The sequence below is a fragment of the Arachis hypogaea genome, chromosome 15 (genome assembly GCF_003086295.3).
Source record: "Arachis hypogaea cultivar Tifrunner chromosome 15, arahy.Tifrunner.gnm2.J5K5, whole genome shotgun sequence".
In the NCBI taxonomy this organism is placed as follows: Eukaryota; Viridiplantae; Streptophyta; class Magnoliopsida; order Fabales; family Fabaceae; genus Arachis; species Arachis hypogaea.
The window spans coordinates 11,195,776-11,209,904 of NC_092050.1; the positions used below are offsets into that span (position 1 = coordinate 11,195,776).

Consider the following 14,129-nt stretch of genomic DNA (forward strand, 5'->3'; position numbering starts at 1 on the left):
AATTGGGAGTGGGGGTGGGTTGGTTTTTTTAGGGTTTTCAACTCACCGGTTCGGTTGGGATTTTCATGATCAAAATCGAAAACCGAACTAAACTGCAAAAAAACAACAAAACTTTTTTTTTTTAGTTTTTTCAGTTTTCGATTTTTCAGTTCGGTTAGTCGATTTAGTTCGGTCTAAATCGATTTTGAACACCCCTAGTTACTAGTATTTATCAGCGCTACTGTTCCAACTTGGGTCCACGTGCTAATATATTTATTTTGGTTTTATTTGCACCATCAAATAAATGTCTTAATAAATGATCCGTTTTTCTAAGGCTGTATATTAATTCCATTCGTGAGTATTCAATTTGACTAAATTTATTTAAATAGGATTCTCAATTTGATTTATAGTGGGTTGGGTTGATAGTAAAAAAGAATAAATTCTTTTAATTTTTTTTTTATTTGAAGAGATAAATTGTGATCTTTTACTATTAATTTTATAAGTAAAATTAAAAAAATATATAAAAAAAATTATTAAAGAGTTAAAAATCACATTTTATTTCCTCAATTAAAAAAAATTAAGAAAATATATTCCCTTAAGTGAATTGCATTGAAAGTAGAATTGGATAAACATTTAAACTTAACCCTACCTTCATCCTTAATATTATATGTAATTAAAAATTATTATACATATATCATGTAATTGATAGAGATCAAGTTCACATCTTTTTTTTGTAATTTTAGCATGGAGTTTACTGTAATTGTATTGCTTTTAATTTTAATATAGACTTAATTTTATATTTTTTATTTTATTAATATATTTATGAACTAAAAAATAATTAATTAAATATTGTGATTGATGGAAAAAATTTGATTATTTGCATATGAGCTTGGATCAGTGTGAAATTTTTAGGTGTGGGTAGAATTAGAGTTCAAAAATTCTCAAATTGCGAATAATGTGAAGTTGAATTTTAGAGAGAATTTAAATTCACAAATAAAATTAGAGTGAAATTTAAATCCTATACTATTCTATCTATTATCAGTCTTATATTTCTCCATACACTCAATATTACAAAAAAAAAATACTAATCATAAATATTATCATTTAATTTGGGTCAAATACTCTATAAGTTACTGATTTTATTTCTATTAATAAATAATTAAAGTTTAGGAAGAATTTTAAATATTTTTAAAACACTGGTGATGTTTTAATGTTTTTAATTATTAATCTCAATTATAAAAATAATAATATTAGAGAGATAAAAAACAGTTAGAATTTATTTTATTTAATATTATTTTATTATCGAAATATATTAATTAAATTAACTCTTAAAATTATTAAAATATGAGTATTTTAAGAGTAGTTAAACATTTTCTTACAGTTTAAACAGTTAAACAAGAACCGTGTTTACAATATGTACACGTAATGCATATTCAACAATCAATATATATAAGCAATCGATCGGATTCTGATTTATATATATTCTATGGGAAGGTACTCTAAATTATACTATAATATAACCAAATAGCCATATATATAATAAAAGAATAATGTGATACTATATACTTCGACAATCGACATGTATATTATATTGAAGTAGAATTATGAAGGAATAATCTTTAAAAAAAAATTTAGAAAGTCAATTATAATATAAATTAATTTAAGTTAATTTTTTTATTTTTAATTTTAAAATTTTAAAAATTAAAATAATATAAAGTTATTATTTTTTATAATAAATTTATTTTTTAATTAATTGATTCTAATTGGCTATATTTTTAATTGATTTCTAACGGAACTCATAACCTTATTATGTTTCTGTCAAATATGCTACTCCAGCGTCATGCATCAAATAAATTTGTTTTATTCTCACATTAATTGCTGCTTTTTCCCTCTTCTTTTGGAACAGTACGGCTCTTTTATATTTCATACCGAGACATTTGATATCTTTGTTCGTAAAGAGACATTAGATATGGGTATATTCTATGCCTCGAAAATTCTTGATTTGCTAGATTTTATTATTATATTTTTTATTTTTTTTTTATGCTAGAAGTAGCTAGCGTTTATTCCAAGTACATATAGTATAAAAAGTAAAAACTAAAAAGAAAGGGGGCAGGGGGAAAGGAGAGAAGAAATCAGTATATTTTTTTGGTGGCTACTCCAATGAAGATTTAATGATTATCATCATGTGAAGATACATCATTTTGACCATTAGATGATAGATTGTAGGACTTGATTTGATTTGAAGTAAAAGTGTTACTTTTATTTAAAATATTGCTAAATAAATAAGTTACACTTTTTGAATAAAGATCATCATGAGAAGATGTTTTTGCCATCTTCATAAGAGTAGTTGCCTATTTTTTTTGTGAAATAAATAGTCAAGTAGGAGAACTTGCAATATTATATTGGTGGATATATACTAGTTTCCACTCAAGAAGCAACTTGGCTGCCTCAAGGTCCTTCCGTAATTGGAAGGGCAATATTATACACTTATTTCAGTAATAATTAATGAACGCAAACAAAAGTAAAATAAAACAAGTTATTAGGGCTATCTTTAGCTCTATACTTTGACCTCCAAATATTTTTGTTAATTAATAGTTATCAATCAATCTTTCATATATGAAAGGTAACAATTCAGAAAAAGGCTTTGCATGTTTGTTGGATCAAATTTAATACTTATTTTTTAAACAATTATATCAAGATATTTTCATATCATTAGAAGTCGTATTACAAAAATTTTAAAAGTTAAAAGTAAGTAGTTATAATTACTTTCGAAACATATCTTAAATATACTCCAGACAGATATATTAGTGTGATCATGTAGTTTAGTATATTTAGAGTCTCTCTAGTCTCTTAATTATTGAGAATCAAATAATACTCTCCTACTTATCTAAGTTAGTTACTTCGTATAAGATAAATTGAACTTTTTCCTTGAATGAAGTTTTTTAATACATCATCATTTAGCTTTCAAATTATATGATTATTAACAAGTCTTGAAGTATACGTACGAACCAGTTTGATTTGAACTCATCTGCTGGTACAAAACTTATTAATAATTTCCTTAGTTTAATCTGCAACGATTTTATTTCATATATGTGTATATATTTAATTTCCTCAGATAATGCTATTATTCTCATTATATTCTTTATGGCAAAACACTAGCACTTAATGCATGGCCTCCAATTGGTCTAAGAAGAACAAATTAAATATTAATTAGGGTTTTGGTTTCAGATGCGCCATATGATTTTGTCGCACACGCACTCTCTTCTACCAGAATCTGGAATCACTTAGGTAATAATTCAAAATTTTATATAATATAATACGCAATAACGCATAGTCATATCCATACATAACCATGAAAAAGAGAAGAGTGTTCCATATGTGTATGCAACGTAAGCTTTCGTCACCATTACCACCAATTAATTATTCTTCTGTTTGTTATTATCGCCAATAATCCTTTTAATTTGGAGAAAAGGATAAATAGGTCCCTGACCTTTTGCCCCGCAGACATTTTCGTCTCTGAACATTGAAAAAATACTTTTAAGTCCCTGACCTTCACAAAATTTGGACGGATCAGTCCCTCCGTCCAAATGCTTCCGTCAGGGACTGATCCGTCCAAATGCCTCCGTCAGGGACTGATCCGTCCAAGTTTTGTGAAAATCAGGGACTTAAAAGTATTTTTCAATGGTCAGGAACGAAAATGTCCGCGGAACAAAAGATCAGGGACCTATTTGTCCTTTTCTCTTTAATTTGTTATAGCCTTCTCTAGAATTTGCTTCGTTCATCTTCTCTTTCTTTCGTTTCTCCTTTTGTTCTAGCGCTGATTCTCTTCACAGGACATGACTAGGGCCGGAAGTGAGGTGAGTTGAGGTCGAATTAGATTAAATTTAAATTCGGCTCACAAAAATTGAGTTTGGCTCACGACTCGACTCATTAACAATTGAGCCTATTTCTTAAGTTCAAGTTCAGTTTATCGAAAGTTTACGAACTAGCTCGAGTTCACGAGTTGGAAGAACATAATCTATGATTCTATATCAATAAATTATAACTTATATATTTTAAAAATAATTAAAAAGATCAATTTTATATATTGTTTATCTATCAATAAATTATAACTTTTTATTTATGTCCTACATTAAAATTATGGTGAATTCTACCCAACCGTCCCTAAAATAACATGTAAATTACCCTCTATGATGTGGCACATTATAATTGGATGCTTATTTTTAATTTGAGTTAATTTAACCTAACGAGAGTAGATCCACATTTTCCCTTCCCGAATCTCCGAGTTTCCATGGCGAAGCAGAAGCATGTGGCTCCTCTAGAAGACTCTGACCGTGAAGAAGAAGAAAATTAAACCATTTTTAAAAGTTTCTAGCCGATTACTTTAATAATAGATGTGGCAGTGTGGTCATATTAGCATTAGCAGACATTTTTGCTGGCATTTTTTTGCACAATTTGGCACTTAAATTTGTTCAAACATTCACAGAATCTGAGGTTGATCTTGACTCCTATGCATATAATGTGGCAATCTATGCATATGGTTATTGCACTACTAGAAAAATAGTTATTACAGACGGATATTTCCGACGGATTTTATCCCACGGAAATACAAACGGAATTTCAGAAGAATTTTTTGTCGGAAAACAAAAAAAATGAATTAGCATAAATTACAGACGGAAAAGAGAATCCGTCGATAATTTCGTCGGAAAAATTAATTTTTTTTTCCGTGAGAAATGGTTACAGACGGAAAATCCGTCTGTAATTAAATAGGCAAAAACGCTGCGTTTTATTAAATTATTACAGACGGAAAAATCCGTCTGTAATTTAAAATTTTCTGTCGAAAAATTTTAATTTAAACCTAAATTCACCCCTCTCTATCGAACCCCTTTCACACACACAAAATCACAGAACAAACCAATTGTTCCTCTCTCCTTCAACGAGCTTCTCTGTCGCACGAGCTGCTTCTTCTTCTTTCCTCACTCACAGCGCCACCACCGCCACCCTAACCACCGCAGCTACCTTCTCCTTCTTCTCCTCTCTTTTAAACACTGAACCAGTAGAACACAGCCCCTGTCTCTCTCGTTCTTTCTCGTTTGCAGAACAAATCAAGCTCAAGCTCATGTTCTCTTCGTCTCAGGTGAGCTCCAGCACGCCGGCGCCACTTGTAGCAGCGTCTGTCCCCACCACCGCCGCGCCTCTCTCTCTCTTTTTATCCCCACTCAGTTCTGACTCGCATATCTTCTCAGCGCCGCAGCCATCATCTCCTCCAGTCAATGCTTCCAGGTTTTAGTTTCAAAATTCTTTTAATTTCTGTTAAGTTTAATTAATTTTGTTTAGTTAGTTTGATTTTAGTAATTAGTTTAGTTAGATTTATTTTCTGATTAGTGAATTTTTAGGTTTTGATTAGATTAGGTTTAGTTAGATTTGTTTTTTTTCTGATTTTAGTAATTTGTTTGATTTAAAATTTGTTGTTGAAACTTTTTTCCTCATGGTTTTTCAATTTTTGGTGTTTCCTTTCACTGCATTATCTTTTTTCTTTTGCTACTGCTTCTTGTTGCAGTGTGATAGCGATCCTTCTACTTGGAGCTACATCAATGATCATGTTCATTTTCATATAGGACAGTAAGTTTGACTTGCTTCAGTAATAGCATATTCTGGTTGTTTAATAATGTAGAACATATGAATCTAGATTCTTTAAACTTTCTTACTTTTCATTGTTATAGGTGGTATGCTTCACTTGGAATATATGATGTGGCTGTCAAGCATAAGATGGAAATCTTGGCCTGCAGTCACCAGTCCAAGGCAACACAGGAATTATTCCTTAGTGACTTTCTTCAAACTGTGAAGGTGATAGTGACTTTATTTCCTTTTCAGATCTCATGCTTAGAACCAGATTGTTAAAATACTGAACTGCCAATAGTTTGATTTAATGTAATTCCTGAAGTAGTGTGCTTTGTAGAATAGGTTGGGGATGTAGGACCCATTATTGATTTGATGGCTGTGGTTTTAGAGAATATTTCTATTTCTACCCTTCTAGCCAAAACAACAATTTCTGCTGTCTATCAAACCACAAAATTAATCAGTTCGGTCCCTAATGTGTCATATCAGAAGAAGGCAAGCATTTCTACATAGACTGGAAATAACATTTCTACCTATTCAGCTTTATTCGTTTATCTAAAGACATAGGGTGTTTTCTGGACTTATTCCAGGTTTTTCCTGATGCCTTGTTCCATCAATTGCTTGTGGCCATGGCTCATCCGGACGTAAAACACAAATTGGAGCACATAGTGTCTTCTCTATGGTGCTTATGCCATCAATGGTTTCTCCTTAGTTGGACCAGAAAACAAAGATGGCTATGAAGGTACAGAGTAATAGCTTCCATATTCAGCATGATAGTTTCTCTGAAGCAGAACACTTAAATGGGAAACTGCTAGAAGGAAACACGGTTGCAGGAGTTACTGGGGATAAAAATGTTGTTCATCCATATCGTGATTATAGCTTTACTCGTGCACTAACTGATGGAAAAGAGGTATGATATTTTCTACTTATCGGTATTAATTGTATTATCTTAATAGTGCCATAGTGGGAGCATATGATATGATGGAGTTCGTGTCGATCATATTTAAATTTTATTGATTCTTCTTGGATTCAATTTTATAACATACATCTATCAGTTAGTTTGGTCATTTATTTTTTATTGTCCAACAATGGAGACCCTTGGTTGTTCCTAACCATGGGGTTATTCTTTTCAGGATTTAGGTTCTCTTAGATTGAGCAGTCACCAAGTGAGTCTGTTGCTTTCTTCCATCTGGGTCCAAGCAACCTCTGTAGAAAATAGCCCTGCAAATTTTGAGGCAATGGCACACATTTTTAGCATCTCTTTATTGTTTACTCGTTCTAAGGTGAGATTGATGTATATCAAGTGTCATGATTGGTTTTAAATATCTGTGATCTGTGAAAACAACAAAGCAATGACTTTGCCATTTTGTTCATCATTCATATATTGTCTAAATTTTGAATTATATGTTTTCTAGTAGCTGGGTTGCTTTTTTTTTTTAAATTTATTTTGCAGATATATTGGTTACCATAAATCCTCCAAGTTCCAATTTATTATGGACTTGATGGACTTGATAGAACTGGATTTTTTAATCATTTTTGCCATGCTCTGCTTTTAATCAAGATAGGTTCTGATTTTGAGTAAAAATTTTTGGATTTTGAGCTCGGCAGTGGCACATGGTTGGGCTCCACCAGAGATGGAAGGGTGGCTTTCCTCACCAATTTCAGGGAAGTTGAAAGCCTTCCGGAACCCAAGACCAGGGGAGACTTGCCCCTCCGATTCCTTCAGGTCACACACTCGCTCCATCTATTTGTTACTTTGTTTCTTAAGATCTTGTTGCTTTGCAAATTTATGTGACTATTTTCAAAAATTGATATATATACAAAAATTGATACTAACTCTTTATACAATAAATTTAAGTCATATTATTTTCTCTAATGATGTCATGTCACAATTCTAAATCACATATAATTTAATCATATATCTTTTGTTATTTTAGTTAAGGAGGAGGAATTGCAGCTTCTATGAAACAATTCCCTATTGTGATGGATCATTGTGTAATCAGTTAAAGCTATAACTTAGAGCATGATATGTTTCATTCACAAAAGAAATTATTGATAACAGTTAAAACCTCCTTGTCTTTTTATTATTCCTTTGCTGCTTTTTATAACTCGAGTTTTTGTGCAGGGGTGTGAGAGAGAGGTTGCTGAGGCTGGGAAGCAATCCGATGAGTTCTTGCAGGAGTGTCTCCTGTAATTATCGTGGGCTCTTGTTCACTCAAAATGATCGCAAGATGTACAACGTGGGATAGCAATGCTTGAAGGTGGCTCCAAATTTTACTACCTTTTGAGTTAAGTTTTCTTCTCTCTAACATTCTTCTCTCCAAATTTTGTTGCTTTATTCTAATTATTTGAATGTGTTCTTGTTTGACAGTTGACTGAACAAAAATTGACGAGAAGGAAGGTATAAGCTTTTCTTGTTTGAGGTTACTTGCTAAGATTAGAACCTCGCTATCTTTCACTTAAAATTTCTGAAGGTTTTGATAAATTTTACCACCAATAGAAGCAATTTCAATTTCCCTGTTAATTGTGTTGTTATTGTTGTTGGAGGAACATGCTTGAGAGATTGTCTCACTTCAGTATTGTTATGCTTGCCATGTGTTTGATGAATTTCCTGAGAGAGATGGAAAAGAGCGAAACTTGTTTTCTGTGCTTCCTTTTCCCAATTCACAAGATTTAGGTACTTTTCCTCTTGGATTGCTTATGAAATTGGGTGTAAGTTTTTTCATGTTTTGCATTTGTGATTGGTAGTATTTTTCCTAGCTTGAAGCTGTTAGTTATTATTAAACCATGTAAAACCATCAAAGGAAATGCTTAAAAGGACTATGGCACGTAATATTATTATATCATGGCATTGCATGCAAAACATGGATAAACTTTGTTGGACAGCTTTCCTTTGTCTCTCTGGTTTTCCATGTACTGCTTAAATTGGTCGGATTATTGAGTGGTTGGGAAGTGGAAATTGAGCTACTTTGCATACTCATTTTAGCTGCAAGCTTTCAGTCAGTCTCTATTTATTAATTCCTTATTTCGTTCTCATTTGTTTAAACTATACTGAAGAGTAATGTAGTGCTTTCATGGTATGAAGTGTTAGAATTCTTTTGATTGCAAATATTCACAATGTGATCAGTCAAATAATAAGGTGGTACTGATGTATCAGATTAACAATACAGTATATCAAAATTTTACTGTTCTTTTACTTTTTTTTCTCCCTTTTCCCTGTATATAGGATTAATAAATCATTATACTGTGGTGTTGATATTGATTTGCTTTAAACTTTGTAGGTTGGATCATACCATGCCTCTTCTTTACTGGTGGCATCCAGACCTCCAACTCCTGGAGTTCTAAGTCGAGGAATTGGTTTGGAAGGTCTTACAAGTGTCTTGGCTGGTCTCTGGGGAACTGGAACTGGGTCGACAACTATAACTGAAAATGTCCACACAATTGCTGTGACTAAAATGGGAAGCCGCAGGGCAGTTCAACTGGGAGCTTGCTTTTTAATAGTGTTGTCTCTTGTGGGTAAGTCTTTTATCATTTTGTTCTTGGATCTAACCTTCACGAAATGTACATTAAGCCATCTCAGAGGCTATTGGTTCTGCATATAAATAGCCTTTTCAGAATAATGTTCTTTGAGAAGCTAATCTTCGAGACTGTAACTATATATATTTTACTCAGGAAAGCAGTTTGTTTTAGTTTGAAATATTCAATGTATCATGTTTGAAATGATGTGCATATAAATATATAATATTTTTTGTTCTGCCACTTGTAGAACTTTTTTTCATGCAATCTGTGTTTACCTATGCTTATGCTATACAACAGGTAAGGTTGGAGGTTTCATTGCTTTACACTCTAAATTATAGTAACTAGATCTCTTTCTCTGTATGTTTCCTTCACTTTTCCAGTTTAGGAAAGACCCATCCTTACAGTTGCATCATTACAACTAGTTCTCCTGGAATTTGGTGAATCTCGTGAAGCGTTGACAAAATGTTATGCCACTAAATGAATGCTACATTTATCTGGTTTTGTTCATATGCATGGTTGTTCTGTTAGCATGGTTTTGATGATAAGCTTGATAGAGATTGTATTTTAGTATTTTACTCTCTTTGTGATCTTTTGGTTTATTTGCTCTCATTCCCTAAGAATTGGATCTTACTCAATCTAACAAATAACTTGTATGCATGTTTGTTTTTATGCATTCTGTGCATGACCATGATTGAAAAGCATGCAAGCATCTCTCTTAAATGTGAGTGTTCCTGTAAAACAAATTAAATGTGCTTCAAGAGCATGCAAGTATCTCTCTCTCTTGCAGTTCTGTTTTAAAGTTGTGTTTTTGTTATCCTCCTTCACTTTTTCTTAATCCTATAAAATATTTCTAGGCTTCTAAAATCTATCCATGTCCTATTTTTTGACACCAGGGAACTGCATATGCTCAGTCCAATGCAAACAAATTAAAGAAGAAGAACTAGATGAACAAATACTTTCAAGTTTCAGCCACACAAGAGTCTATCATGGGGTGAAGAATCATGTAACTCAGATTAGATTGGAGAGTTTAAACTTTAAAGAGAGCATGAGGAAATAGTTTTATAATTTAGGCTAAAAGTCCTGCGCTTCTCTTTTGTAGTTTAAAAGAAATTTTGGGGTATTTTTTTATCGAGACAGTGAGATATTGAATAATGGTGTTGAAAAATAACATTCAATTTTATAGGTATCATGTAATGAATATTATGTTTATCTATGTGATTTTTGGCTTTCTTTTTTCAATTTACAGTGTATTTGATGGAGTAAATTTAAAAAACAAATATAAAGTATTTATTTTGCAATAGAAAAAATAAAAAAAAATTTCTATTTTACCTTACCGACGGATTTACAGACGAATTTTCTATCTGTAATCAGAGTGTGAGATGATTTTCCAAAGTTCAAATTACAGACGGAAAATCTGTTGAAAAATCCGTCTGTAATTATAGACGGAAAATCCGTTTGTAATTACAGGCGAAAAATCCGTCGGAAAGTTTGTCGCCTTTGGAAAATGGATGGAAAATTTATAGAGGGAAAATCCGTCGGTAATTGGTAAAAATCCGTCGGTAATTTTCCGACAGAAAAAAATCCGTCGGTAAATAATTTCTGACGGGGCTTGTACAGAGGGACAAAATCCGTCGGTAATTTCGTCTGTAACTAAAAATCCGTCTGTAATAAAGACTAAATCTGTCTATAAATCTATCTGTATTAATCCATTTTCTAGTTGTGTTTGCTGTGTGGAGCAGAAAGAATAGTGCTTCCTTTAATCTTAATTACACTTGTTTTTTCTTCTATGAAAAATGTAATTCTGAATTGAAATATGTAGAAGTGTAGTTTTTAATATTTTATTAAATTATACATTCATCCTTTTCAAATAATTTTTTAATTATAAAATGGTCTAACTATGATTAAGATAGTATCCAATTATAAAGTGACACATTACAAAGGATAATTTACATGTTACTTCAAAAAAAATACGGTAGAATTTATCTAAAATTATATATAAAAGATAAATATAAAATTTAAATAATTAAGATAATTAATATATATATATATATATATAATTATATATTACTATTTCATATGTATATATATTGTTCGGTAGGTCGGGTACCGGACGGATCGGGTGGGTATCCCGGTCAACAAGGGGGGAATTGTCTGGACGTACGTCTCCGGGTAGGAGGGTAAGCGAGGTCCCGAGCTCTTCAGATGTGGAAGGGGGTGTCACCTGCAAAGACACTCCGACGCCCAAATCAGTGAAGTGTGCAGGCGAAAAGGGGGTGATTGGTATGTGACGTACCTTGGGGGAAGGGTAGGTCCTTCCCCATATATACCGTGTCAGAGGTGGGCCCTGCAGGGACAGGCCCACCTTCTTCGAGGCCTCCCTTGCACAGATGTGGCGAAGCTGTCAGGGACGCGTGTCCGGGTCGGAATCTGAGCGTCTCACCCCCGACCGTTTGGGTCGGGTGCTGCTCGGGTCGGGCCGGCCCGTAAACTGCTTGGGCCAGGCCGTAACAGTGCCCCCGACGCGCCAGCAACGACCGTGAGGATAGTTGGTGGCGCGTCATCTCCTTTCTCGTGTGGCGTCGTCAGACCGGCTGTTCGTTGGGTAGACGTGCCTCTTGTGCGCATGTCTGTTCGTTGTTGGAACGACCGTTTGTCGCCTCGTTCTTCGCGTAGGGCATGTAATGCTCATAATGGACTGGAAAACCCCGTATGCAAAGACTATTTTGCCCCCAGGTCTTTCGCGCTTCCTGGGTGGCAGTTTTAAACATTTTTGCTTTGATCTTTCCCTTTACACTCTTGCTCCTACTTTCTCATTCTTCTTTACCCAGAAAATCCCAAAGCATCCCAGAGCTTCGTTCTAGCATCTCTGTGCATCTTTCCTCCTTCCTTTTCAGTTCGCAACTGCTTCAGGTAATCTTTGATCCTCTCTCTTTTCTGCTTTGTTGTCGTACGTTTACTACTTGCATTAGCTCCATATTCTTGCTGTTTTTGTTTGATCCTTGTTGCTAGATGGCTTTTTAGTGCCAAGTAAATGCGTTAGGGGAGGGGTACCATTCCAAGGTAGGCTTTTAGGTGGCTTGCATGATAGGTATAGCTTTAGCCATGCTTGGTCTTAACTGTCGAATAGGATGGACATAGTTTTTGGGTTTTTCCTGGACTCCCGACCTCATAGACTAATGGAGTGGTACCCCACTGTAGGTATGCCTCGCGTCGTTTCCCGGGCTTCTGCTTCCACTGCGAACTATGACCCCTACGCTTGGGTGACCTCCGATGTGAAGGACTCGCCGAATCAGATGGATCTGGAGGAGTTGACGGAGTTCCGGCAAGCCGGGTATCTGTGCGGGGGGACAGACGAGGAGGCCAATTATGACTCCTTCGTTCCTGCCCCCCATGAGCGGCTGTATGAGATTAATTTTCGCTCACCCCAGGTTGCTGACTGGATTTGGTTTTACAAAGCTATGTTCACCCAGGTTGGCGTTCGCATACCATTTTCTGACTTTTAGATGTCGCTTCTTAATCGGATATCCGTCGCAGCTTCATTCGAGATGGTTTGTGAATATCTCGAGCTGCCGGTGTCGATGGATGTCTTTCTCTTTTTCTTCAACCTTACCAACCCTTCCAAACAAGGGAAAGCGAGGAAAGGGTTCCTGTCTTTCCGATCTGCCCAAGGTCGGAGGGTATTTGGCTTGTTCGAGGACTCCTATCATGGGTTCAAAGACAAATATTTCAAAGTTCGTCCCGTCAAAGGTTGCCATCCCTTTTGGTTGTCGCTAGAGGGAGAACGCCTTATCCCGACGTATTGGAGCTTCGGGGCGGGGTCTAACACCTTCATTAAGGTGACCTACAAGGGGATGTCCCCTGTAAACAAGAGAATTGCCGACGTGTTGTTTGCGATTTTTGGAAGGAACCCTGTGAACCCCCACCTCCTTATGGGTGAACGGGAGGCCGTTAGGAATTATATTTGTGAGCTGTTTTGTCTTGTACTTTTGCCTCGTTTATTATTTAATTTGCTCTTGCCGACTTCACGACTAACGTATTTGTTTCTCTGTCGTAGTGGAGATGTCTGCTTCTGTAACCGGGCTCGAAAGTTTAGTCAAGACCTTCTTGGAGGATAGCGACGAGGAGAAGGCTGACGAGAAGGATGCCGGAAAGTCGAAAGGCCCTACCGAGGAGAAGGAGAATCAAGTTGTACCTTCTCCTCGGGACGCCGAGATGTTCGATAAGAACTCTGTCGGGGCGCGAACTTCTCCCGTTCTCGATGAGGCGGCCGTTGTTGGGCACTCGTCTCCTTCTCGTCAAGATGATGATGACTTGAAGCTTATTCCCACTCCTAAGAGGCGAAGGGCATCCTCCAGCCCGGAAGGAACCCTTACCGTGATGGAGAGGAATTTTGACGCTGCCGCCTTCCTTGACTCCCAACTGATACCTGGCACGGAGGAACACTTCCATGGCACCGAATTGGTGGGCCAGGCGAGGTGGATGTATCGTACTCTACTCCGCGGGGCTGTGATAGCTCGAAAAGCCGAGTTCGAGTTGTCGGGGATGCAGGTGCTTCGGAGGAAACTTGAGTCTTCTGTCAAGGCGAACAACGATTTCAAAGTTCAAGTCGAGTCGCTCCAGGGGCAGCTGTCCGAGGCAGGGGAGAAGCTCAAGGCTGCTGAGGAGAAAGCTGCCTCTGCTGAGGAGAAGTTGAAAACCTCTGATGAGGCTGTGTCCCGTTTGGTCGAGCGGGAGATGACTCTTGAGAGCCAGTTGAATGCCGCGCAGAGTCAGGTGGCGGCCTTGGAGAAGGAACTTGACCAGGCCGTCTCGTCGGCTAGGGCCGCTCAAGCCGAGGTCGAAGAGCTTAAGAGGAAGCACAAGGCGACTAAGGAGCAAGGAAAGAAAGCGATCTTCATGACTGAGGAGGCTCTTAAGGCTCAGGTGAAGATCGTGGTTCCAGACTTCGATACGTCGGCTATTGGGGTCTTCAAAACGATTCAGAACGGCAAGATTGATGATATGCCCCGAAA

General features: G+C 35.8%; 1 protein-coding gene across 2 annotated transcripts; it reads left to right on the plus strand.

Annotated features, from left to right (window-relative positions):
- Positions 1-4,874: 4,874 nt before the first annotated feature.
- Positions 4,875-10,353, plus strand: LOC112746879 (nucleobase-ascorbate transporter 12-like). Of its 2 annotated transcripts, XM_072218573.1 has the most exons (10): positions 4,875-5,262; positions 5,540-5,601; positions 5,703-5,826; positions 5,944-6,508; positions 6,732-6,881; positions 7,207-7,324; positions 7,724-8,310; positions 8,880-9,114; positions 9,415-9,838; positions 10,011-10,291. In XM_072218573.1, the coding sequence occupies exons 7-9, from the start codon at positions 8,299-8,301 to the stop codon at positions 9,453-9,455; spliced, it is 288 nt and encodes a 95-aa protein (XP_072074674.1). In that variant the 5' UTR covers positions 4,875-5,262; positions 5,540-5,601; positions 5,703-5,826; positions 5,944-6,508; positions 6,732-6,881; positions 7,207-7,324; positions 7,724-8,298; the 3' UTR covers positions 9,456-9,838; positions 10,011-10,291. The 2 variants fall into 2 exon arrangements, 1 of the variants encoding a protein (XP_072074674.1); XR_003174656.2 differs by lacking the exon at positions 9,415-9,838 and having other exon boundaries at positions 7,724-8,275; positions 10,011-10,353.
- The last annotated feature ends 3,776 nt before the right edge of the window (positions 10,354-14,129 follow it).